This window comes from Lampetra planeri, chromosome 24, assembly GCF_965212315.1.
Source record: "Lampetra planeri chromosome 24, kcLamPlan1.2.h2, whole genome shotgun sequence".
NCBI lineage: Eukaryota > Metazoa > Chordata > Hyperoartia > Petromyzontiformes > Petromyzontidae > Lampetra > Lampetra planeri.
Genome location: NC_136130.1, coordinates 10,237,737 through 10,265,334, shown reverse-complemented (window position 1 = coordinate 10,265,334; position 27,598 = coordinate 10,237,737). Strand labels below are relative to the sequence as shown.

The following is a 27,598-nucleotide window of genomic DNA, read 5'->3' as shown; positions in this document are numbered from 1 at the left end:
CGTTACGGGTGAGCATCATGTTCCGCTATGCGTCTTCCCATGATTTTCACTCAGGTCTGATTTTAGGAAGAGTGAAAACTTTGATCAGTTGGTCTGAAATCAGCAGCAGTAGCAACAGCAGCAGCAGGTGCTGGCTAACGAAACAAAAACACGGAGCCATTCTCACGACCTTTCTGACAATAAACTGCCTCTGCCTACAATGCCCTCAGCTCTGTGGCCCAAACTTTAACGCCCTCTTTGCTTCCCGTGTCCCCAGACCACCGTGCCCTCATGCCCCTGTGACTCTGTGCCCCCAAACTCAGGTGCCCCCGTGACCCCATGCCAAGCCCGCCACATACTTGTCCGTTTTCTCGCTCGTCTGCCGCCAGTGCGTCATGTCCTTCCTCCACCGCAGGTTCTCCTGGCTGCCGAACAGGCCCCCCGAGGAGCTGCGCTCTGCTGACCGAGACGTCGCGCGCCGTCACTCAACGTCACGCTCAACGTGGAGATTCAACGCTGCCGTGTAGACTGTGGTGCGTGCAATTAGCAGCAGCGATGCAGCCTGGTGGCCTAGATGGCCACGTGCCAACTGCGCGTGTGTGTGTGTGTGTGTCGATTAATGGTACATGTACACCGTCGCAATACTTTTCTCAAAGCCACCTTTAACGGCGACAGCACCGTGTGGTGTCCTTCGTAATATTCAGAATTTTATCTAACCCCTACACAAACCAGCACTGCTGACTATGTAACATGCACAAAACACGTGAACTCATGATAAAACACAGTGTTGCGACAAGTTTACAAGACGTCAACAGTGTTTATCCAACAGGCTTGAGTAAACAAAAAAATACCGCGGCATTCTAACGACGCCGAGACTGTAAGGCGCGTGTTGGGCAAGCTTTCTGGCGTGGGGTCGCGGCCAGGCCCGTCCCATTTGCGCAGAAACCGCTGGAGGGAGGGCGAGCCCTGGGCCCTACCGAGCTGACCACGGCTGCGCCGGACCATCTCCTGCCGGGCCCCGATGTTCCCTAGGATGGCTTCCTCCAGCCGCGCCTTCATGTCTTGGGACTTCTTATAAACCACGCTGTTCAGACGTTCAAAGTTCCTCTTGCCCTGCACACACGGGCACGGGAAAAGAGGCTCAGGATCTGTGATGTATTGCCGCTCGTAAAGGCAACGGCGCAAGGAAAAGGTGTCCGCCGGAGGTCACTTGTGTTGCTGGATTGCACGACTGGGATTGGTCACGCCAGGATGCGGCGCCGAAGGTCAAGCCGGGCGTGAGAGCGCGCAAGTCCTCGCAGGCGCAGGCAGAGGGACAGTTCAGAGCACACGCAGTGAGAGCCTCAACGCAAAAGCGAGTCATCTTCAGATGTTGCATCAACATCCTGAGACAATACACGGACATGGACAAACGACACGTGCACACAGAAGCACACGCAAAGAGACACACGGACGCACACGCAATGAAACATGTACAGATACACGCACACGCAAAAAGAAGTACACACACACACGAAGAAACACGCACTGCACAGCATCCACATTGGCACGGAGCAACCGAGTCGGCACACACCTTGTACTCAAAGCAGGACACGCCCAGGTAGAGCAGGTCCAGCAGGCGGTTGAGCTGCGGCACAGAGAGTTCGGCAAACCACTTGTGCAGCGCCTCCTCGTCGGCGCTCTTGAGCACCCAGAGCAGGCACAGCAGCAGGCTGCGGCTCGACTCCGCCGTCAGCGGCGTGCACTGCCGTCCCGACTGGCGCCAGCAAGCACGTGTAATGGACAGGGGTTATCGAGTCGGCCAAGATGCACGTGTACACATACAGCTCTCTTTCTGCCAATCCGCTGCTGGAATAGGGCCTCCCCCGTGTCGTGCGTGTCGTGGGGATTTGTTACGAGGAACGGTCGCCGCGGAGATGGAGCGATAAGTTTGGTCTGTGTGCAGGAGTGAGATGGACGGTGATGGCGTGGGGAGGCCTTCATCCAGCAGTGGACAGACAAAAGCTGATGACTCTGGCCAATGGGGGTTGGTGAAGCTGGAGAGAAACAGATGTGTGATCATCGTACAATACAACAGTGGAGGTTGCTGCATTGTCTCCTGCTGCCCTCAACGTAGTCTTGCGCAATACATGGAACTGCCAGTAACAAGTTGTCATAGTTGTTCGTAACAAATGCATTGGCAGTGACGATCGCTGCCGAGTCTTGCAACCACACTTCAACAGGTGCTCCTTTTACGGTCAGTAAACGTTGAGGATGCTCAGGGTCCCCAGGTAACACCGTACCCCCTAAAAGGAAGATGAGTGGAAGACAGCAGAGGAGGAGGGAGGAGATGCTGCACTGAGGAGGTAGAAGAACAGGAGGAGAAGGAACAGGAGGAAGAAGATGCTGCGCTGAGGAAGCCCAGGAGGAGAGAGGAGATGGAGCAATGTATGTCTGTGTACGTAGCCAACCGTGCGAATGGGAGGTGCAATGAGGAAAGGGAAACCAGGAGGCGGAGGAGCGACTCACCGCGGCGGGCAGGTGCAGTGAGCCGGCTCGTGTGTAGTGCGGCACAGGGCTGCCGGCTATCGCCATGGCGACCGACTGGCTGATGGTGCCGCCCGAGTCCTGCTCGCCTTCTTCGGACGCGCCGCCCGCCCGCGGTCGCTGCGAGTGGTTCTCTGCTCGCACAGAAGCGCCAGGGGGAGATGGCAATAGGCAAGATCATTCAACTGTTTATTTATTTGAAGAATTTTTGTCATTGTACTCGTAGAACCAAGGATGACAATAAAAATCTGCAAAAAAAAAAATTCCCCGTTCTGTAATGCAAGTTTGTTTTTTTAGGGCAGCATGACCTGACTGGAGCGATTGGTTGATTGTGATAACTTGAGAGACATCTATTGATGGACAGCTGAATTTAAATATATTTCCAATCGTAATCATCATCACCATGACACCACATTTTGTGAAAATTAGTTTGTTTTTCCATCATTCCACTTTCATCTCAAGAACATGATTTAGCCCTTGCGTGGTCGTGAGATGGAGCCAAATGCGCCAACAGATGTAGTTGAACGCGAACTGTATTTAAATCGACGCTGCGTGGGTGCCTGAGTCGAGGGGGGCGTGGGGCACTCCGCTACCCGTGAAGTCGTAGAGCTGCGGGAGCGTCTCCATGACGATGCCGATGAGCGGCAGGTACAGCATGGCGACGTGGGCCTTAACGTCGGGGTGCGAGAATCGCGAGTCCGCGTCGTGGCACGACAGCAGGTTGTGCACCGTGTTGATGGCTTTCTTGTGCAGCGTGGACAGGCTGCACGCGCGAGCACAGAGGGAAACACGACAACGCACACAAAGACAAAGATCTCCTGGATAGTCTTATAAGGATGTTTGGGCAAATACTGTTAGCAAGCACCTATGAAGGCCAACACAGCACATGAGAGGGTCGGTGGCCAGCACCTTGGTCTCCCCAATGTTTTACACACGCACCAGGCAATCATTTTAGGGAGGTCCTGGACCGGTTCATATAACCACCACTGAAGTCAGCCGTTGCTGGGAATTGAACTCGGACCATTGGGTTTGTAGCGCAGCGCGCAACCACTATGCTATCATTCTCCTTCGTCGTCAACAAGCACACACACATACAAACATTTCAGAAAAATTACTTTATAAAGAACAGCAATGTTAAATGAAAAGGCTCGAGTAAACGAACACATTTGACTCTTGCTCCACGGGTGGCACAGACGCCTCACCTCTCCACGTCAGGGTCGAGAATGATGGCCAGTTCCGAGAGCAGCAGGCCGGCCAGGAAGTGTTGCTGGCGGAACTCGGGGGACAGCTCGAACATGTTGGCGATGCGGCGGTCATGCACGCTGGAGAAGCCCGAACTCTGTGTGTGAGCATGCGCGCGAGCGTGCGTGTAGACAAGTTTGCACGTTACACACACTGCGAGTGTGACCCATGGTGGAGCTTTGTGCAATAAGTTCCATGACATCTTAGCCCATTGTTCTCAGCCCCTACACTCTCAGCTCCAAACAATTTGAACTCCAACACTGTCATCCAAACTCTATTTCTCACCACTGCTAATCCCCTCCCCTAGCACACTCCACCGAAGCACTCCCAGCTCTACCGCTCACATCCCCAACACCCTCAGCTCCAAACAATTTGAACTCCAACACTCTCATCCGAACTCTATTTCTCACCACTGCGAATCCCCTCCCCTAGCACACTCCACCGAAGTACTCCCAGCTCTACCGCTCACATCCCCAACACTCTCAGCTCTACAACTCCCACCTCCATCATTCTGAGCCTCACTACTCATAGCGCTGTGGTGAGGTCGCCCCCTTGGTAGGGCTGGCGTCACCTGGGAGGTGGCGGAGGAGACGGAGGGGGAGGGCGAGGAGGGCGGGGAGAGCGAGCTGCACGGCAGGTTGAGGGTCACGTAGTGCTCGTGGCTGCAGATGATCCGCAGGAACTCCAGCTTCAGCGAGATCAGCACGTTGGGGGTGGGAAGCGAGTTGATCTTTGACGAGACCTGCAGCGCTCACGTAAAGGTAACCAACTGGTTTATTACTTTAATTTACCTTTAACCATTCACGTAATATCAATTATGCAAGACAACTTCAGTTTTGCACTTTCGGACGTGCATTGTTTACGAGTGCAATTTGGACTGATATAGTTTTCTAAATGCAATTGGATGTCAAGATGATGCACAACATAGTAGGATATGCTTTATAGAGGCCACTAAAAGAGAGAGGTCTATGTATATTTTTTAAAGGTAAGGTGTCATTGAAGACACCTCATAGAATAAAGATGAGCATCCGTAGGCAGAAAAGAGGAAGATCTTGAGCCTGAACTTGAACAGGGGCAGGGAGAGGGCAGCGCACATGACCAGGTGAAGGGAGTTCAGCTGGGCAGCAGCAGACGCTCATTGAGCAGAGGTTGACTGGGAGATTTGACCAAATGCCTGGGTTGCTGGATCAGAAAACAAGTGAAAGGGAGTAGAGTGAGATTCGAGGGAGTCTGGCACGAGCCAACCGGAAGCCTCAGAAGCGCTGCTCTAGAAATTCCACCACATGACGGAGAAATGTCGAGCTCGCCGCACAAGGACGATCAAAAGAGCGTCCTGTGAGGAACGGCACCTGCTTAAAGTAGGTCTTGATGAGGTTGAAGACAAAGCCGCGGTCCATGATGGAGAAGAGGTCATTGAGGAAGAAGGCCAGGCTCACGTTCAGCCTCTCGATCAGCTCGATGTCCTGTAGCACATGGGTCATGCCCGCTCGTTACCGGCTTCGTGGTCGAACCCGGCCTTCCTGATGACCCAGCGGGGATCGCGTGCATGACTCAGAGCTGAGCGCTTGTTAAGCATTGGGGTGTCCAGGAGGCTATGTATATAGATGATTTGTCTTACCCCGCTCGAGAACAAGCATTAAGAAGTCAGCAACACAGCTAGATGTCATGTTTCACATATGACGAACGTCACATAATCAGTTGTTATGCAATATTGTTTTTGGCACTGAAAGGGTTGAACTGTAAGGACAAAATGCTTTTGCTGACAGCAAAGCCAGCAATATTTGTTTTACAAGGTTTACTCTGACACAGGATTTTCTTACTCAAACAAATATTCTGACCAAGAGTTAAAAATATATATTTTATCTTCACGTGGAGATATAAAGGTCGATTTATTTAGTTTAAAGTCTGGCATGTGATGCTCCATGAGCCGTCAAACACCTCCATGTAATCACAGGCTCCCTCCGCTCATGGCCTCACGACACATGCATCGATTCACGCGAGTGAGAATCGATCACTGTCGTTTGACATATGGGCTCAGATGACCCCTGTTAAAACGAGAACATATTCTTGAATCCAAATCATGACCCAGAATGACACAATTCTATCTCAATATTACAGGGGCAATAGAGGCCTACGAAACAGGAGCTCACGGAGGGATCCTCCAGCTTCTGGCACAGTGGGGACTGCCCCGTGTGCTCAGGTTCCTTTACTCCTGCGTAGCTTAGGGGTTATGGTTAAACCCTGTCCACACGCATGGCTGGAACTCTACACCCCCTCTGCGCAAAAGCCGAGTTGAGACCTCCTGTGCGTGGCACCTTCTGGAAGCGGCTGACGATGTCGCCCGTGATCATGATGACGAGGGCGGACACGTCGTCCATGAACTGCTCGGGGAAGCGGTTCTTGCGCGGCGCGTCGAGCTTGTCGGCGTAGTACAGGTACAGGCTCATGCTCTTGACCTGGGCGGCAGCGAGGCAACAGGGTTAGCGCCCGCGATCTCGCATGCCGACACCGCAAGCACAGCAACACCGGTACAATACGATCACGGTGTGGGTACGAGATGGGTACAAAGACAAATGAGGATGGCCCGTCAAAAAAACGATCTCTGCCATTCATTCTAGACTTGTCCCCGCCTGATGATGGACGCTTGTGTTGCACCCGAAACGTTGTGTTTTGTTTTATTTTTATTTTCTCTGCCTACGTGACTTTCCCGAAAGAACCAAGAGTATACTCTGCCATTCAGTTATTAGGCACGTTTGGAATGTATGTGATTCTTATAGTGACTATTATGGAAATGCATAAACATCGCATCAGCGCTAAAAGAACACGGCCTGAATTGGCTGGGATATGAACGCTGACATGACTCGTGTACATTGCACGGTGTCGGAAAAAGAGCGCCGCAGGGCTTTTAGTGTCGGTCCTGGTAAATGTAAAATGAAGAAGAGGACGATCACTGATGGGCGGAAACCAAACACGGCGGAAAGATATTGCACGCACGTTGTGTTACGTGGGAAGAGCTCCTAGTGATGACACGAGACCATGACGAGTGGAGGCACCGAGTTGCCCTGAGTTTTTCCCACGGTGGCTAGGAGATGTTAACTACCTCGCCTGGTAAACAGGAGGTCGTGGGTTCGCTCCTGACCTCAACGCCTGTATATTGGGAGTTTGCATGTTCTCCCCGTGGACGCGTGGATTTTTCTCCGGGTCCTCTGGTTTTTCCCTCCACATTTAGAAGCATGCGTTGAGAGTATTTAGCTGCAATACATTTCCACGTGATAAGCCACTTCATTGAGATATCATTTGTGGCCAGATTGCTTCTGAAAAAGAGCTATATAGCTCAGTGGACCTTACCTAGTAAAATACTAAATAGTTTAGATTTGTTTTTGATGTGCCGGTAACATTCTGAGTAGCTAAGGAAGTCCTCCCCCTCACTCGTGCCGGTACGCGCCTACCATCAGCTCGAAGAAGAACCAGGCCTGCTGGAGAGCGGTCTCACGAGCGTTGCCACTGCTCACCACCCACTGGATGGCCAGCTCCTCGTGGAACAGCTGAGACAGAGGGACACAGCACGCGCGCGCGGTCAGACTGCTCGCCGTGGGTTCACACGAAGCCTTCTGCCGACACCGCGTAGTTCCAGCCGCCTCTGGGCGCCCAGAGGTCACTGCTCTTACAAAGCGTTTCCACCACTGCACTGAAGTCTTCATAAAAATGTGTGCACTTAACAAAAGGGGAAATTGCCTTAGGATTGGTATAGAGATAGCCAGGGTTTAACCGTGGAGGTGCAAAGGTGTGCGGCCATTCGTACACAAGCGAGCTTTGTAACGTGGACTTTAGAAAGATGACACCACTGTTAAAAAAAAAATAAACTAACAATGGGTCATCCTTTCCAGCAAGTTTCAGGGAATCATGAAATCCACGCAACTGATCACACGCGTGTGAGAATGCCCACACACCTTGTCACTGGCACCCACTGGCCCTATCAAGAGGACAGAGGCCACAGTCACACATGCCCTGGAGATCCAGGCAGCACTGGGCCGAAACGTGACAGCAAGGTAAGAGAGCATCATAGCGGCCGTGCGACTACCTTTTTGGTGGGCACACGTCCCGATAGGGCCTGTAAGAAAGTGGATGTTTCCGCATAGGAAGACATGCGGTTACCGCCACGCTCCGGAGCCTAGGGATGAGATGGGATGCAGGATGAACATGGGTTAACACACTCAGGATGGGGAATGGGCTACACTCTCTCGTGGCCTGGGCTAGGGGTCGCAAACTCAGAGTGTGCCGAGCCTCCATCCACTGCCGTGCGGGAGAACGCATCTTCGGTTTAATCCCGAATGTCAATTCTGCATGGGCAGAGTATAACATGCCTTCAAACCACTGCAGAGACAATCTCCAAATTAAATCTAAAAATTATTGGCCAACTATTGAATGAATGCTGACTGTTAAATGTCATCGAATTAGATAAGGTTTTGTACAATGTTAGCTACCTTTTATCAAAGCTTAAAAGTATTGCCTTTTTTTACCTAGGTCTCCTTTGAAAAAGAGATAGTCAGTTTTAATGGGCTCTCACATGGCTTTGGAAGTTGATAAATAAATGGAATTCACACTTTGGCCGTGAAGGCCACTTATGCCGCTGACATCCACACAGAGGGCAACGCCTGCGGCCGTCACTGCTGGCCACAATCATGGCCCCACAATGGCATTGCATGAGCATAAAGTCTCAACAACCCGCACAGTTCCTCGCATTGCATTCCAGTCTTGCTTGCAGGGCGGCACTTTCTTTACGGATCTCGCCATTCGTTATATCCCTAACAGGGACTCAGAGGCTCTAGTGGAGGATGGACACCACACGTCTGCGACCCTCTCTACACATGCACACAAAACAGCAGTGGCTGCCTCAGCCACCACCACCGCCACCACCGCCACCACCGCCACCACCGCCACCACCGCCACCACCGCCACCACCGCCACCACCGCCACCACCACCGCCAATGGGCTGACAGCATTGCTTGGGAATAGCGGCAGGAATTTAAACTACGCAGCGCAGCGGTGAGCTGCTCACCCTGTTGGCGGTGAGTGCCCTGACTTCGTCGTCCGGGGATGGAGTAGGTGTGCCAGCCAGGTCGGGGTTGCTGTTGCTGATGCTGCGTGAGTGGGACAGGTTGAGGCTTGCGGGGCGTACGCCTGAGCGCGCCACTGTGGCGTAGTGCAGCGAGCCGCCCACAGGGGAGCTGGGACCTGCTCACACGCCCCACAAAACAAAGACCCCCCCCCCCCCGTGCAGCCTTTAACAGACTGTTGGAGAGAGTGTTGTTAGTGAGCACCTATTGAGGCTGGCAAGGCGTACGAGGGGCTGGTGCGGCCAACACTTTGCCTGGCGGCTGCCTTTGTCTCCCCAGTGCTGATGGTTACACACCGCTCCAGGTACTCATAGACTGAGTCGGCCTATTAGAGGCCCAGAGTATCCTATAGGTTGCCACTGCTTTTGGCCGCTACCAGAATTGGTTGATAGGTTCGTAGAGCAGTGCGCTGACCACACAACTAATGAAAACACACGAATACATTTACATTAAATGCTCATTTATTAGCTGCAGGGTAAAAATTAAGTTTAAAAAAGTGGTTCCATTTAAATAATTTTTCCACCACATACCGCATGTCATTTGATATTCCACAAATAATTACTTACCCTCAAGTTTAACCTAAATGTTCAATTCTGTCAATATGTTCTAAGTCTGCTGTTCAATGGACAAAGAGGAATATTGTGTTTTTCTCCACATTTAAGCTTGTTTTGTTGAGGTTCACGACTGAATGGCATTAAAACTCTTTAAAAGCTGATGTTTTTGTGTTTAGTCCCACTAGTGCCATGAAGTATAATAACAATAATTAGTTCGTGGCATTTCATCCGTAGATCCCTAAGGTCATAACAACCCCCATGACTGAAACGGCGTATAAAGGCCATAATGCAGCGGTCAATGGTGAAAGGAATGTACTGTACATTATTAGGTTTAATATAAGCGCCCCTCAAGTGGCTCTCCGACAAAATGCGTGCCACGCGACTTATTTTTCACAACATGAGAAAAATGCCAGCTTATCTGGCACATGCCGCATCAACAATTAAAAACCTGGTTCGCATTCGCCCAACCCAGCCTTGCTACAGAGACATTGGCACTTTAATTAAACGACCCCGTGGAGGGAGATGATGGTCTAACCCATCACCAATGTTGATTTAGAGGGACAAAAAGCAGCACGTCTGTGGGGCACGTGTGTGGGTGGGTGAGCGGGCGGGCGGGTCAGCACGTGAGAACAGACGGCAAAGACGAAGCCGGTTGGGCGAACGTCCAATAGTGTGAAAAGTGTGACTGAAAGTGCGAGCGTGCAAGTGAGTGAGTTGGTGAGTGAGTGAAAGAGCAAGTGAGTGAGACAGGGAGCGAGCGAGTGAGTAAGAGAGCGAGCGAACGAGTGGGTGAGTGAGAGAGAGCAAGCAAATGAGTGAATGAATGAGAGAGCGAGTGAATGAGTAAGTGAGAGAGCGAGTGAGTGAGTACCTGAAGAGCAGGTCTCCGTGCTGGGCAGCTGGAAGACGTAGAGGATATAGGAAGCGAGGAGGCTGTTGCGGCCGTGCTGGTCGTGGTTGAACTCCAGGCTGCGGTGGAGTCTGTTGACGATGTTGGCCATGGCCTCGAAGCCGGCCTGACCCAGGTTCACTGTGGAACGAGTGAACAAAGGACACAACGGAGCACAACCGGGATTCAGAAAGTGTCTGAATGGGAGCGCATCTAAAAATGCGATACAAATACGGGAAGAAAGAGCATGTTTATACCGTTTCAAGTGTAGTGACGTATATTGAGTCACTGTGGTGTTAGCACTAGCTAGTCACTCTGAGAAGAATGTAACTGTGCGTCTTAGAGCCTCTCTCTGTCACCAGAGTACGTATGGCATACGGGACAACCTAGGTGAACCCGAGAGGGCACGTGACCAGGACAGAATAAGGACGGGGGTCAGAAGGGCACTGCGGGGACATGTGGTGTGAGGTCCCAGAACCTTCTGGGAAGATCCTGAAGGGGGCGTGGCCGAGGACAGAGCAAGGCCACGCTCAGGGGATAAGAAGTGGGTACTGTGAGCCGAGCGGGGCTGTTCTCTGGAATCAACCCTCGGTGCTACTCTTTGGTTCTTTCGATAAAGTCACGTATAAAGATAAAATAATAAATTAAATACTAGCATACGACGTTTCGATTGCAACACAAGCAATCGTCATCAGGTATAAATGAAATAGAAACACAAATCTAGTATACTTAGAAATGGAATGTAATACAACAGAGAGTCGGATAACATAACAGTCAACACCCTACCTGGTTGATTACGTTCTTCCTGAGAATGCTCAATTTGAGAGAGAGATAAAACACAGAACCAGAGACATATAGACAGCCATATAAGCAGACAGATATCACAGAGATACATAGAGAGAGAACAAACATAGGCACACAGAGCTACGGCTCTTCAATCTTCGGTCTCTGCTTGGCATCATGGGTCAGTCAGGCCGTTACTGACTGACCCGGTTATGTAGTTACCCGGTTAAAGTAGAGTCGTTACCCTATTAGGGTCTAGAGTATTCGTTTGTGTAGTTACCCCGTTGGGCTGTGTAATAAACGTGTTGCCTCCAAGTTAGAAGCGTCTGCCTCCGTGGATCCCACTACACAAGCACGGGCCTATTTTTGTATCATATTGAGTGAATAGCTGTTTAAGAGCAAGGAGTGATGGATAGAAAGCAACAGGCCGTGGTGGAGTTGAGACGATGTTACGGCAGAAGTGCAAATGAAGACACTTCGTAGGGAAAGGGTCAGTCACATGCACAATGGGAAAGTGTTGAGCCCGGACTTGCAATGGACTTGTTGAACTCCCAAAGCCTACATTGGCACGTACACTCCCAGTGACCTCTCACCCTGTTGCATGCCGATATCATTTTCACAAATATGTCTCATATTCTATCACAACTACGACATAATTTGGAGAAAACACGTGCGTAATATACAATAACATTGAGTCCACAGAACACAAAACGCTCAACCTTTGGCCAAAAAAGCTTCAACAGGATTGTTTTGCACTTTGTCCAATATGCGGGAAAAAATTACACTACGACTAAAAACAGTGCGAAGAACCAGCGCATGCATGAAAACAGCTCTTCGCTTGCAAGTGGTGGGGCTGTAGGCTCAACACAAATGCAAGCATTGTGAAAGTTGCCGCTGCAGAAACCAGAGCAGAGCTACCTCATCATGAATAAGCACTGCAAGGGCACTATGGGGTGAGGCCGAGGGGTGAGGCCGAGGGGTGTGACTGGCTCTCAGTCAAGGCCGCAGTGCTGGAACAGGAACTGAATTGCAGAGCCAAATATCCGGCACTATCTCTAAATGTTTGACAAAACGCGGTCGTAAGCGCACAAATGAAAGCTATAGCGATGTAAAATGCAGCCAAGTCCGTGCCAAAACACTCTGGGTGGGCATTAAGACATTTGGACGTGAAAGTCAGGGTTAGGTCTATCTCGAACTGGTATGAAGCCTCGAGCCTCGTTCTGCTACCGCTCAGAAGCCAGGCCAATGATGAGCAAAGTTCGTAATGATTCACCCCATGCAATTTCATGAAATGTCACAATCTATGGTCATGATGCGATTTCTTAATAAATTAATTATGCATCTTGTTTGTGCCGTCTCATTCATACTGGCTGTGTCATATCTTTCGTCTCATTCATTCCATCAGTCATCGTAACATATGCCCGCAGCTTGTATAAATCACAAATAATAAAATCTGTCCCCGTACAATTCGACGCGCGCATACATAGCAAACGTTAAACTCGACGTCAACTGTTGGACCGACGAATCGTTGCACGCCTCGCGGTTAAAACTCCTGCGGCTGCGAGCGAGCAAAGATCACGCGCGCATGTTTTACGCACCCATCTGGCCGGCGATGACAGGTGGACGCACGGCAAGGAGGATGAGCTTGTCCAGGACCTGGTGGAGGAAGCGGACGAGAGGCTCCAGCGCGGCGGCGTTCAAGCTGCACACGCTCGCCTTCAACTCCGCCTCCAGGTTGCTCTCGGTGATGCGGACGTCGCCAACACGCACAGGGAACTGGTGCTCGTCCAGCGCGTGGCACAGCGCAAAGAACTTGTCCAGGTTGGGATCCTGAGCGGCGAAAACATAGCACGCGGTGTCCAACGAGAGCAGAATGGATCCAGCAATGGTTAACCCTGAACCACTCACTCACCTCTATTCCACTCGCAACCCCTGTACCACCGACAATGCCTGCCACACTCGCAGCCCCTGCACCACTCACGATGCCTGCACCGCTTGCAACCCTTGCACTACTCGCAACCCCTGTACCACCGACAATGCCTGCCACACTCGCAGCCCCTGCACCACTCACGATGCCTGCACCGCTCGCAACCCTTGCACTACTCGCAACCCCTGTACCACGGACAATGCCTGCCACACTCGCAGCCCCTGCACCACTCACGATGCCTGCACCGCTCGCAACCCTTGCACTACTCGCAACCCCTGTACCACCGACAATGCCTGTACCAATAACAATACCTGCAATCACTCATAATTCCTGCACCACTACAACCACCTGGATCACCGACAACAGCTGCAGAATTAGCTCAGGGTTTGGCGAGGCTGTGGCAGGCCAGGCACAGCGTGTACCTGCGTGTGAACCGAGGACGTGGCCACCACTTCCACGTTGAAGACGCCCTTGTGTCCGTCCACCCACTTCATGCCAGGCAGCTGTACCTGTGTGGTTGAACAAGACGTCATGGAACCATGAACTCATGAGAACAAAGCAGCTATAGGAACCACAACACGGCCTTACTCAAAATCCTGCTGCAAATATAAATTGGCCATGTTCTAAGCATAGCACGAGCTCTAATCTTAGTCCTGTGCCTGATGATAAGACGAATTAAAAGAATATCTCTAACACTAATACTAACATGAGTTCAAAGTGCAACACTAGCCCTAACCCCAATACTAACCTTACCCTCAGTGTTAACTGTAGCTAAATTCCAACCTTACATCCAAGACTTATTAAGAGACTATCTGCAATACTAATTTCAGCCTTGCAATATCCTGATTGTGATCATAGCCCAAACATTATTTTTTTTCCACAATACCAACAGTGAGTAACACCCCTAACCATAATCCTAACTACAGCATTATTTCAGAAACAAAATTCTAATCAAAGCAATGGCAATAACAGTCCCTAACCTTCATCCTAACCATGGGAGTATCATTATTTCTAACCCCAATTCCAACTCCAGCAATATCGCTAACCATTATTACTCCCATAGGCTTAACCACAGCCGAGATGAGGTGGTGGATGGGGTGGAGGGGCAGTAGTAAGACTGGGACGATCACCGGCGGCACTCACGTCGGGCGAGAGGACCGAGTAGCTGGGAGGAGGCTTCTCCAGCGAGACCGGCAGGCAGAACTGGCCCGTGCGTAGCCGTCCATTCTGCAGCAGGGGGATCCACTGTGTGGGGAGACGACGGTTCAGGTTTCAAGCTTATTTTGTTTGACCGGCTGAGGACTCAAAGAGACCAGGATGAGTCTCGTTCGCATGCGTGTATGTATGTTGAACTTCTTTCGCACCGTACGTAGCCAACCGTGGCAATCGGAGGTGCGGGGGAAGGACAACAAACTAAACACAAAAAGCAGTTCTACGTGTAGGCACGCTGCTGCTGCGATCACAAACAAGCCTGCGAGCCGTACGTCGCTTTGCTATTGTCCGTGTACAGGCCCCTTTTCTCAATCCGCAGCTGGATGAGGGCCTCCCAATGCCGTGCGGCTCGTGGGAGTCATTCTACGGTTCGTCAACAGTGCAGGTTGGCGAAGGCTGGGAAGCATAGATGCAGGCGTATAGTACAGTCTAACAATCTATGTTGCTGCACTGCCCTCTGCTGCCCACAAAGTACTCCTGCGGCAGCCTGTAACGCCTGTGTTACGCAGGGCGGTGAACCATGTATACAGGACTCAGGCTCAGCACCTGTTGGCTTCAGAGATCTGACGAGATCGGGCACATTCCGGGCGATTTGGTAAAAGGACACCGTACTATTAATAGCATCTAGAGACAACTGTGGATAGTGTAATAATAATAGTAGTACACGCTGAAGGTAATTTTTTTTCGTGGCAGGCAGTGTAAAGATGTTTTATTCTGAAGCAGCAAAGCGACCTGAAAGGAGAAGGTCTTTCTTTACAAAGGATAACTACAGCAAAGTATTTACAGCACTGATGTTTTCCATAGAAGAACAACTATTCGGTGCCTCGTCTCAACAATCGAGATCCTTTCCCATTAAATAATCTCAATTTTTATTCACCAGAACACACAAAGGTAAATGAGAACACAGGTCAACTCCCACCTTAAATAGGCGCTGTCTCCTGCCAACCACCTCCTTATTTAAGCGAACCACAGCATTTATTTAAAGCCTTTCAAGGGCCCCACTCTGGACGACAACAGCGTGGAGGCACATGGACATGCCCGTGGCATTGACATCTAACTGAGAGTGGATTGTTTATTATGAAAATAAATATTGTTTACTCTCATGGCTGTTGCTCTATGCCAAAGATGGCACGGATATTTGACTAAATTTGTGCAGCACATTGTTCGGCATGGTGATCATGCTGGACAACATAGCAGTACAACTCGAAATCACATCGGAGAGACATACAGCACAACTGCGAACACCAAGGCAGTCGTATCGATTTTAACGTACAATTCAATGCATTATAACGGTCCGAGAATCACTGGGCAACAGTTGAATTTGTTTCGCTTGAGTGAGAAACGAGCGAGGGAACGGATCCGAGCTGGAGACGACCTGGGCCACACGGGCCTCCACCATCCGTACCGTGTATCCCACGGGTGTCTCCAGGGGGGTGTTCTGCTTCTGCTGACAGCTGATGTGGAAGAAGGTGAAGAGGATGTGGTGGTAGTCGGTAAGGTGGGCCGGCAGCTTCACCTTAATCTCCTCGTAGAAATCTGGGGACCTGCGGTTGATAGGAAGCATAACCGACGTGGCAAGGAATCAGCGTGGCCGATCGGCAGGTTACGATTCTGACCCCGCAGTGATACTATTGACACTAAGGGCAGTAACGATTCGATTCAACGATGCTGCATATACGTTTTGTTCTAATTTTTACCGTCTTGCTTGTAATGCTATTCACTTTTAAAGCCTTTAAAAATTGCACTTTCATGGTGGTTTCTACATACCACAGTGGCGGCTATAATTCGGCATATAAGTGATGGCAGCAGAATAGAACTGCATATGTTAAAACAAAGCTAAAATAAAGCACAAGAAGGAAAAACAAAGCCCTTGGGTGGAAGTTATGGCAGGATAGACACGGACAAAGTGAAGGCCTAAACACTGGCGCATTGTGCACACGATACTGTCGGGTACAATCCACACTTTGTGCGCCGGGCGGACAAATGAATCGGCGACACCATTCAGCAGCCAGAGGGTGTGCAGGTTTCATCACTAGGAGGCATCACTTTGCAGTCACGAAATGCCTCCATCGAGGGCACCGCGTGTGACAGCACCTGCGCTATGCAGCAGCATTTACCGTGCAACAACATTCAACTGTGAGGGATGTGAACGGAGCCTTTCGGAACCAGCTACTGCCAGTTCTGACTTCTGGTGCGTCACACACAATCAATGGGTACGATAAATAAAAAAAAACAAGGAAGAGGAGCTCGGATGCACTTGTCAAACTTTAACATAGCCACTTCCGTGACCAGTTACATGCTAATTCCTCACATTAACATCATGCTAATCTCCCAGTGACATGCTTATTTCTGACTTTAACATCCTGCTAATTCTCTCACATTAACACAGCTTATTCAATGCTAAATTCTTCTGTTGATATGTAAACTCCTTTGTCAAGGCGCTCTTCTCCTCCCACCCAGCTTAAAATACGCTTCCAAGCTTAGCAGTGTTCATTGGAGCGCTGTCTTTCAGACAGCTCTGTCTTCACCTGAGGACGGCTGCTTGTGTTGTGGCTGAAACGTCGTGAGAATTTTATTTTATTATGTTGTATTTTTATTATTGTATTATTTCCCTTCTACGTGACTTTACCGAAAGAACCAAGAAGAGGTTGGCAAACTTTGTTAAAGGCTCAAAAGCATCCAGTGAGGTTGATCGTGGTCACTGTGCATGGGCCTTAAAATCCGCAAGTGGTAAAAACCACCACAACTGGTGAATGGGGATGGCGGGAGGGAGCGGGTGGTGAGAGGGTCGACGATTTATGGTGTCACCCTGCACCGCAATGCAGTGGCAAATGCCGCCCTGATGGGACTTAACCGTGTTTACCCCAAGTCTGGGGCAGCTTGACAGCCGCAGTGCATGATACTCACTGTGATCATAAGGGACGTGAAAATAATTTCCAAGCTGTTAATAAGTAATGATCTTGATGTTGATTCTTGTCGGCAGCGCGTGTAACATTGACCCCCCCACACTCCCCCCTGCACCCCACCTTCCCCAATGATTTCATAAACTGTCGTGATTGGAAGGCACGATAAGATTGCAGAATTGATTTGCTTGTCTTTTATTTAGCAACTCATAGGTAGCCTAAAGATTTTTTTCAACTTTCTGTTGGCTCGAAACTATTCTATTCTCACAAGCACGACTTAGTGCATTGTGCTGCTGTTGTAAGTATACATTTTTATAGCAGGCAATGGAACCACGGGGAGGATATCAACTAAGCGAGGAAGTGAAATACACGGCCGGCAGGACTTGGCAGTGACCAAACTGATGCAGCTACATCTGAGGAAGCCTTACCTACCAGTGCACACTCATGGATTACATTTTTCACTCCGCATCATTTGTTTTTCTTCTGCAAACAAAGATGCGCATCTGTTTCATCCTCGTGTTTTATAAAATGATAATGTATTTTATTTAGCACTGCTTTTCGCGTATAGTCTGTTGTTACTCCCCCCATACATCCGAATAGCGCGGCTGCTACGAGCTCTGCGAAAGAACTCATCCTTGCACACCGAGATCCAAATTATTCTCATGAAATGAAACAATAGCAGTCGTTTCTGGTGGGGTCTCTGGCGTGGTATATTTACGGTCGCCACGCCTAACAACTTCTTGCCGTTTCCCAAGGATACGTTGATTAATGAATTTCCTCCGAATGCAATTGCTCCTGGTGTTATTTGACCTCTGCGCATTTGCCGGAAGAGTTTTGGGGAACTGCCCTTTCCATTATCGCAGCCCCGATCTGGAGACCCCGGGTCAATGTCCGACATTAGCCCCTTCGCCCGATCGTCAGCTCAGTCACAATGCGGCGATGGACGAGCATGTCCTGAGTGACGCCGAACGCACAGAGATGTCACTGCGCTCCGCCACGGACGGTATAACGAGAGCACTGTGAGCACTGCTGCACCAACTACCGTACGAAATAAAGAATGAATGAACTAACGCAGAGGCTCACTTGTTATGGTAGACCACGGACGTGTACGACTCCCGCAGAAACTCTGGGCAACTTGATTTCCCAAAGATCACCTGCCGGAAACAAAGGAGGTGCGGGGAAGAGAAGGATCGAGTCGTGTACGAATCAAAACATTTTTGTTGAAAATGTAGACTAAGGGATTTGTGTCTGGCTGGGGGTGGCTTTAAAGTTCAGCATGGAGTTGGCATTGAACTGAAGAAGCTCCAATTGTGTTTGGCATCGTGAGACCTGTAGGAACCACGGCCATTTTTCCCGATATCCTTGCGGCTGAGGATAGTGCAGTAGCTATGCAGATATACAAATGGTAAAGGCCCCAAAGATATAAATATTAGTTTGAGGCCCCACAAATCTTATGAATGGGAAAAAAAACCCAGAACGTAACTGTTATTCGTCAAAGATCCCAATGCTAAAAAATACCTACAAACTACTCGTTTAGATTTACACACATCAACCATCTCCCTCTACTGCCAAAACATGAGAGGGGGACCCCTCCTGCTAAAAGTGTCTTGAGACTCAGTGAGGCCTTTCCTGGATAAACAAGCATAATAACATCAAACTTGATTTGAAGCTTTCGTGACCGCAGGAATTACTCTTTGGTTCTTTCGGTAAAGTCACGTAGAAAGAAATTTAATTAAATAATAGAATACGACGTTTCGACTGCAACACAAGCAATCATCATCAGGTGTGAAATCCACAGCAAGAAAATTTGAAAATTAGAAATTTTGAAAATTTGAAAATTTTATTGCCGTGGATTTCACACCTGATGATGATTGCTTGTGTTGCAGTTGAAACGTCGTAAGAATTTTTATTGTTTTATATTTTTTTCTTATTTTATTATTTCCCTTCTACGTCACTTTACCGAAAGAACCAAGAATATGAATCCCTGCAGTCACGAAAGCTTTAAATAAAAATAAAAAACCTAGTGAACTTGCATTACATTTCTAAGTTTACTAGGTTTGATTTCTCATTCATTCTTACCTGATGAAGGTTGCTTGTGTTGCACTCGAAACGTTGTATTCTATTATTAAATTTATTTTCTTTCTACGTGACTTAATAATAACATCCATAAGAGGTTTTTGGGTTGATCGCGTAAATTGGTTACGAAAGATCGCGTAATTTGGTCACGAAAGCCTACGTGTTAAAGCATAATAACAAAATAAAATAATTAACTGCAATAATGGTAAGAAAAACATAATTTAAAACCACAGTCAATTGCTCAAGCCCGAGCCCTCAAGTCAATCTGTGACATTACTAAAGTGCTATCAAGGAGCGGCTGACAGTGATTTAAAAGTATATTTTTTCACGCTCATGTGGGGCCGAGCCTCGATATACGCTTACAAAGGATAAGAGACATTTGATTTACGGGTTGATTCTTATTTTAGAACTCTTTTTCGTAGAAATTAAAACCCGCCACGAAATAAAAACCGGCTGCTGAAATGTTAACCGACGTAAACAGTTTATTTTTAGGAATCACTTAAACCCTGTTAACTTTACGCTGATTGTTAGGCAATGCCAGAGTTCAATGGATGTTGCGAATCAAAGGGAACTATATGATACAACATAACGACTGAATTATTATAAACAATCTTTCTGTACACGTCCACCTATTGCGGGCAAGCAGCACCCCACAATGGCTTTTCACCAGAAGAGTAAATTGACGAAAACAACGAGGCCACGCGGGAGTTATGAGGGGAGAGTGCGGACGAGATTTTGGCAAGAGAGGCGTCCCGCACAGAAGTCGGCTCAGCTGTCGAACTCGTCCAGGAATTTGGCCGCGACGACTTCTCGTGGAGTCGATTACAATTGCCACTTCGCTTCAAATGAATGGCAGGAAAGGGACTATTTCTGTGGGGATGCGTGGCAACAAAGGGGGTTACTGTAGGTCAGGCACCACACAGGGGCCGGCACTACATCACGTGGACGGCCAACTGGCAGCGATTGACGAGCGCGCAAACACGCGGGCGAGTATGTGGAAACCACAAGGCATTGTCGACCATGGTGGACACGCACAAGGAGGAGGCACCATCACGGTTAACCTGAGCAGAAGGCGTTGCCAGGTGCAGTAAACGTGCACGTGGCTGGTAAGTTTTACTTCAACTTCCCAAGATGCCCGCAGTGGTGCATAGAAAGAGCTTGAGAGAGGAAATGCTCAACACGCGCACGGGCCAACACAGAAAATCACACACAGATTAACACGTACAACCCTTTTGTCCATCCACTGCTGGAAGAGGGCTTCCCCATGCCTTGTGGGTCTTACGGGTTAATTGAGCATACTTCACCCGACTGGTCAACACGGCCTGGTGAAGGCTGGGAGCACGAATGTGGAAACATAGTACAGAACAAAAACAACGGATTTTGCTGCACTGCCCTTTGCTGTCCACAGCGTAGCCCTCCGCGGTCGTCGGTGACAACCTCTTTGTAGATGGTGGTCACCCATTCACGCTCCGTCCAAGCTCAACCCTGTTAGGCTTCTGAGATCTGATGAGATCGGATTTGGTCATAAGCAAAGACAAAGATCTCCTCCGTATAGCCTTAACAGACTGTTGGGGTAAGTGCTGTTAGCGAGCACCTTTGAAGGCCGGCACGGCACACGAGGGGGTGGGTGGCGAGCACCACACCTGGCCACTTTTGTCTCCCAAGTGGCGATGTTTAGACATTCACTTGAGGCTGAGTCCACCTAGCGGGGGCCCAGGACCCGTTCAGATAATCGTCTGAACGGGTCGATTTCAATTCCCGCCGTGAGCGGGAATTGAACTCGGGTCGCTGAATCATAAGCACAGCGCGGGGGGGGGGGGTAGGTGGTGTGGAGTGGTGTGGAGTGGTGCCCACCGGCATAGCATTGCTGGGATCTTCCCCGGACATGAACTGCACTTTGACGGCGATGTTCCGTGCCGAGCCCTGGCGGTTGGCGAAGTTGAGGCTCTGTGGGTAGATGTGCAGCAGGTTCCTGTGCGAGGACACAACAAAAACGAGTGCAGCGTCAACAGGAGAACACAAAGAATGAGCTCTTGCGCAGCCAAAAGCGCAACAATAAGGTAAATTTGAAATTGCCGCTATTGGAGACATGGGATTATGTGCACCCTATTTCTCTCCATCTGACCATCTTCAAGATCCTCCATCTCACTCTTATCTCCTCCACATACTCTACGCTTTCTGACAGAGCCTCTAGTCAACCTTTGCTCAGTGGGACATCACTCATTCCCCTCTGATAACTCCATAGTATGGAACTCCCTTCCCCCAGCCATCCATGCTGTTGACTCCCTGCGCTGTTCCAAGTCCAGGCTCAAGAACTTCCTTTTTTATTCTCCATATGACCACCACCGTCACACGAAATAATTATGCCCGCTGTTTCTGAACAGCATCTTGTGATGCAGTCACATTTCGAAACTCTACAAATCCAAATTGAATTACAGTTTTGTATCAATTGGTGACACCTGTGAGCTTTTGCATTCCACAATGAAACCAACGAGTTGTCATCCACTAAACTAAGCACATGCGGGTGGGAGGGGGGGTTGTAGGCTGGAGAGGAGGGGGCGAAGTTTGGAATGAGCCGACAGGATTTCAGGGGAACTGAAACACGAGCAGGTGTTTACAGGTAAGAAACAAGTGTTTCTGGACAGCCTGCCAAGTGGTATGATGCTGGAATTTGTGCCACAGTGCAGCCTGAGCGCTCCACTCCAGACCCATCACCCACCACAGGATCCCGACAAGATTTGCTAGCGGTGGTACCGGGAACCAAGCGGCTCCAATGTCAGACATGGGTGAGTTTAATCGCCCGGTGCAGTGGAAACGAGCCGCAGAGACCGAGGCTCCGGGAAAGGTGTGACCTGAAATGGCCGCACGCCTGCACCCCACCCCTCCCCTCGCCAGTGCTTCTTGAAGAAGACCCCATCACCGGGCCCCTGGGGACTGTGTGCCGCACGGTGCCAGAGGCATGTAGACGGCATGGCGACAATCTGGGGCACGCTATCTCCGTGTGAGGGACGTGTGTTTTGGATATGTGCCTGTTGTTTACTCAAAAAAATATATAACAAATCCCAGCAGTGGCAATTTTTTGCTTTGGTTTGGCAGGGCCCACCCGAGCTTTGAGGTTAATGTGAGATAATGGGCAGCAAAAGGGCTCCCAGTGGCTGAGAAGCCGCCAGCCGGGCAGAGACGGAGTTTCACGGTCGACCGACTGCATTCAGTGAAACACGCTACTCAATTGCAATTGAGCACTCGCGGTCGTGCATGACTGACTGCAGTTCCTCACCGCAAATCTCCAAAATGCACAAACACTGATAGAGATACAGATTATTTCTCTGACACCACGAATTATCAGATGGTCAATAAAGCAGCGGCCTGCTCTGCTCTGACGACTATCGGGCCATGCGGGCAGTGCCCGTGCGGAGCAAACAAACGGCAGCAACTTAAAAAAAAAACGACGAGTTAGCAAATCCCAAGCGGCACTCGCCCTTTGGTCAAAAGTGACCCCGGCTAGTTTGCGAGCCACTCATGTGCAAACGTTTTACAGTGAATAGCACTTTCTCTCAATCGGCCTTATTTCATACATTTTTATTGCAAATTGATGCAATAGTATTGTAAAACCCTTCGCTAGTCAGGCTAATACGGGGGAGGGGCCCTGGTCCGACAATGATTAAAATCTATGTCAAAAAACACAACATCCCTGCGTTACTGTATACGGTATGTATTACTGTGAATGTATTAGTGTGTGTGTTGTGTGTTATTGTACAGACCAACACATTATATTCTACTCTTGCAAATGGCAATATTTGTTCAGGAGCTATGTGCCAATGTAGAGGTTTGCCTAGCCACGACCAGAGAGAGGGCTTCAGACATACGGTAAGGTTTGCTGTGCAATATTTATCTCCGTAGGTCCGAGGATATTCCGGTCTCCCCATCCTCTGCCACCCCTCCCCTATCACACGCCCCCACCATCCGCAACCACTAACTTATATCCCTAAGTACATATATTACACTTCACATTTTATACATCACACACACGATAAAACGTGTTCCAGTTCATTTGTACATGTATGTATGAGAGGAGCATAGCTCACAACAACGAGCAGAGCGCTGGGTGGGCTAAAACGCAGCAAGTTAGCACAGTAGGGGGCACGCGCGGTTCATTGGCCAGGGATCTCAGTCAGTCGACCCGTGGCACCTCGGTATGTCCCGTGATCGCCTGCCAGCGGGCGTTCGACACTTCACGCGGCCTTAAAGTGCACTTAGCCTGGCACAAGCACCGTGGTGACGTCACCGCCTCTTCGTGGCGAATGGTGGTTGTAGTTCATAATAAACGTTTTTGGGTTAGATCGCGTTATTTATAAATGTGTCGAAAAACTGGTGGTTGTAGTACGTAGCTAACCATTCTAATTGGTACTACGGTATATTGCGACATAGATTACATAACATGTACTAAAGTATATTATTCAATTGCATTTCTGATGGATTTTTTTTCATTTAATAAGAAATGGAATTACCCGACCTGGTGCGGCGAGGTGTGTTGTTATGGCGCACGGACAAGCACAATGTAGGCACGTGCAGTCAAGGACACGAAATCAACAGGTGACAATAGGTCCTGCCAAACAGGACTTGGTCTTAAACAGGTACACTCATGCCCGGGAGGGACCGGAGGCAGAGAAGCCATAATCGAGACTCACATTTCTACTAAATCTGTTGAAAGCCACACTGTTGACACTGTAGAGGTAGGCTCGGCAGCTCAATGGGCTAATACTGTAGCGTCAACAGAATCGGGTTGCTATCGTCGAGATTCTGAGTTTGCATCACTGGGTTTCAGCCACTTGTGATTCAACCGGTTTCTCAAGTATTGCGAGGTTATGGTGTCGGCCTGCTCATCAATCAATGATTGCACAAAGAGCCATCGGTATTGAAAAAAAAATCCCTTACATCAGCACACTGTAGCTATGAGAATTAAAAAAAAATCATTTGGAATGACATGTGATGCATGCCCTTTGCAGGGTGTATACGTAGGAATTAAGAGGGGTGTCAAATGGACTTTGTAGTATTTCTGCATAGTTATCTTTCTTTCTGTAGGGCCTTTCTCTGCCACACTATATCCTGCACTCTGCAAGAGTTCCAAACAAAATCTTCATCTCACGATAAGCCACTGACAAAACAATTGGAAATTGGGGGAAAAAAATAGGGGCAATAATGTGGTGTCAGTGAGATCAATGTGTTTACCTGAAGCCTACCCGTTCACCCACATCGCGCACCAAAGGGACTTGCCCAAACACCAACTCTTTGCTCATGAAACACCCTCGCATTAACATTAGCTTCATGGCATCAACATTTTACTAAAAACGGAGTGCTTCATGTTTGGAGGAAAATGTAAACATTTAAAGTGACACACGCACCCTAAAAAAAACCCATACATTTGTCCATTAGAAATATCACTTAAACTGGAAATTAAAACCTTATAGAGCCCTGCTCAACCATTACCAGTTGACCCATTTCTCCTCTGCTGGCCCCCATAGACTGGAACTCCCTTCCCCTGGCCTTCCATGCTCTCGACTCCCTTGCCACTGTTCAAATCCAGTCTCAAGATTTTACATGTCCCCCCCCCCACCTACGGCAGCCTGCAGCAAAAGAATCAGAATGGAAATCATCAGAAGGGGGAATAGGAATTGGATCGGACACATTGTACGAGGATTTGGTTTGAGAAAGGGCATTTTGGCTGGTCATCGAACAAAGATAATCACTGCATCGCGCGCTTTCAGATGCGTGTCTGCGGCCATCTGGAACGCTCTTCCTTCCGATATTAGGAAGCCACTGGAGCTATGCACTTTTCAACCTAGATTGAAAACTCATTTCTTTAGAACTGCTTGTCGTTGTGTTTAGTTCGTTGTCCTTCCCACGCACCTCCGATTAGCACGGTTGGGTACGTACAGTGCGAAAGAAGTTCAACATACATACAGATGTAGTGCTCTTACATGAAGACACACACTACGTGGTTGGAGGCAATCCGTTTATACTGGTAGGAACCTCCTGGTTACACCAGCCCACAGGGGATTATTGTGTCCGTCCGTCCGCCGTGCAGGGAGGGGCTGGGTGGGGAGGGAGGGGCTGGGTGGGGAGGGGAGGGTGGGGAGGGGCTGGGTGGGGTGGGGAGGGTGGGGCTGGGTGGGGGGTGCTAGGGGTGGGGCTGGGTGGGGAGGGGCTGGGTGGGGAGGGGCTGGTCACCCCATGGTGCCCTTATAAAAGTCAACGTTTAACCTACTCAAGCCGGCTTGTGCCCGCCCTCACAGTCGGGCATATTTGCGGAATACACCACGCCGCCGTTGATCCTGGCCATTGACCGAGCAACCCAACGTTCCTACCAGCTCCCTCCGCAGGAATGTGTATAACACTTCCTTTAATCAGGACCTTTTCGGAGCTGGCTCTATCATAGATGTAGACATCCTTGTCACTACGTAACCCCCTATACACGAGGCGATTGCAGCTCCCAGGCCCGACGACGTGACCCGCCCCACCGAACGTTATTCACTCCATCGACCCTCAATCATCTCCACGCTCCCCTTTAATCCTGTTGCGCGCTCTATCCCCCTAGTGGCGGATATACCTTCACTACACGTGCATTGTGGGAGGAATAATGGAAGGAAAAACATTGAGCGGAAGGCTGACGATTGAGATTATTGGGAGGATTTGAAGCAAGGGACATTTGTGGAAATGAAGAGGGCAGAGAACAGAGGACGGAGGTGGCGGAAAATAAGGACCTGCCGTTCAGGCAGCACATCAATGAAGAGGTCTCTCTATAAAATAAGCATGACATCTGTGGGTTTTTTAGTGGTTTGAGAAGCGGTCCGCATTTAGATGGTATCTACACCCACATCGTAAATATGCTTGGTTAGGGTTACACCCATCAGCCAGTGGTGTACTGTGTGTGTGCCTGCAAGTGCTAAACTTCGTGTGCATAAGGTGTGCAGGCAAGGGATGTGCACGGCGTTTGGCTCGGCAGGCTGTGCTCATACATGCTCGGATCACGAGGAGGGCGTGATTGCTTACACAGACCTTAACTGTTTTAGTTAACAAAAACCCACAAACAGCGACGATGCTTCAGAACACGACGCACCGAATTTTTTTGTCGTTTTTTTTTGTGTGTACCCAGGCCACGTTGCGTCATTGTGTGCTTGCAGAATTTAATATTTCCCAACTGAATTTATAGTACAGTATACATGTTCACATTATCATTTCATTCCATGTTGTATTAGCTATTTTTAAATGTCACCTTATTTTGCTTTAATCATTTGTTTTAAATAGTTTTCATCGTTTAAGTTGGATTGTTTCTCGACTGTATTGTCAAATGTGTTTGATTCCAATCGCCTAAATATAACATTTGCATATAATGTGCATGCACTACAAATTATAGAGTAACTTCGAGCATGCACAATTCGATGCGCATGTCGTGAGTGTAAGAATACATTTAATTGCATAGACTTTAACATCTTCTTTACACCGGTGAGCTATTACTCACATCGATGTTCATGGGAAACTTCAAGACCTCAACAACACCGAACTGTTACATGCGATATGTGATCTCCATATATTTTAAAGGGAAATTTGTGAATGTGTATCTGTTCAAAATGTTTAGCGTACTTCCCGACATGCAACACACTTGCAATTTGCCATGTGGGTACTTTCCAGACTGTACACCATGCAAAAATAATAAAAATACACTTTTGTATTTTTTTGGGGGGTGGGGGCGCAATAATGCATCGATTTTTGCACGACAAGTGAGCTGTGACGTCACATCTGTGTCGTGGTTAGCGCTACGCCGCACTACGCCGCGCTACGTACCCGGTGACCCCAGTTCGATTCCCGCTCACGGCTACCACCGGTGACGATTATTTGAACCGGTCCTGGGCCTCCCCTAGGTCGACTCAACCTCAAACGAGCAACTCGTGTGGTGTGTGAACATCGCTACTGGGGATACAAAGGCGGCCGGGCGTGGTGAATCCAAGTCTCGGGCGAAGCCGGGTAGTAAAGCTCGTTTAAAATACAAGGTACTGAGTTACAGCAATGGTTCAATATACATATCCCGAAGTGCACGAGAGCTCGTCAGCTCTATGAAGCTGAATGGGTGAGCACCATGCACGCCGGGTTGCGATGGGCATCTGCGAGCCCGTACCACGTGGCGTCCAGCAGAGGGCAGTCCAGCAACATCATTGTACTGCACTCTGCTTTGATACTCCCACGTCTATGTTCCTCCTATTCACACACAACTCTCAATCCAGCAGTGGATTGGCAAAAGGGTTGTGCACGGGTTACGTGCGTACGAGGCCGTGCGCTGCATCGGATACTCTTCACCACAATAGACGTACCCCCCTCTACTTCTAAGGAGGTCA

The 27,598-nt window shown here is 49.2% G+C and overlaps 1 protein-coding gene across 17 annotated transcripts in view; it reads right to left on the bottom strand.

Moving 5' to 3' along the window:
* Positions 1 to 27,598, bottom strand: part of LOC144726760 (dedicator of cytokinesis protein 7-like) — a 72,309-nt gene that overhangs the window by 17,457 nt on the left and 27,254 nt on the right. For 7 of the 17 annotated variants that reach the window (XM_078605648.1, XM_078605644.1, XM_078605647.1 and 4 more), the window contains 19 exons: positions 21,063 to 21,180; positions 18,216 to 18,286; positions 15,635 to 15,773; positions 14,161 to 14,262; positions 13,440 to 13,526; positions 12,689 to 12,920; positions 10,290 to 10,448; positions 8,807 to 8,982; positions 7,829 to 7,918; positions 7,197 to 7,292; positions 6,063 to 6,203; positions 5,097 to 5,210; positions 4,319 to 4,489; positions 3,708 to 3,844; positions 3,099 to 3,268; positions 2,488 to 2,639; positions 1,553 to 1,735; positions 957 to 1,092; positions 339 to 438 (listed from right to left, as the gene is read on the bottom strand). In XM_078605648.1, coding sequence (XP_078461774.1) covers positions 339 to 438; positions 957 to 1,092; positions 1,553 to 1,735; positions 2,488 to 2,639; positions 3,099 to 3,268; positions 3,708 to 3,844; positions 4,319 to 4,489; positions 5,097 to 5,210; positions 6,063 to 6,203; positions 7,197 to 7,292; positions 7,829 to 7,918; positions 8,807 to 8,982; positions 10,290 to 10,448; positions 12,689 to 12,920; positions 13,440 to 13,526; positions 14,161 to 14,262; positions 15,635 to 15,773; positions 18,216 to 18,286; positions 21,063 to 21,180 — 2,574 coding nt within the window. Of the gene's footprint in view, positions 1 to 338; positions 439 to 830; positions 1,093 to 1,552; positions 1,736 to 2,487; positions 2,640 to 3,098; positions 3,269 to 3,707; positions 3,845 to 4,318; positions 4,490 to 5,096; positions 5,211 to 6,062; positions 6,204 to 7,196; positions 7,293 to 7,828; positions 7,919 to 8,806; positions 8,983 to 10,289; positions 10,449 to 12,688; positions 12,921 to 13,439; positions 13,527 to 14,160; positions 14,263 to 15,634; positions 15,774 to 18,215; positions 18,287 to 21,062; positions 21,181 to 27,598 lie in introns of all 17 variants that reach the window. The other 10 variants (XM_078605646.1, XM_078605635.1, XM_078605640.1 and 7 more) reach the window with 3 other exon arrangements.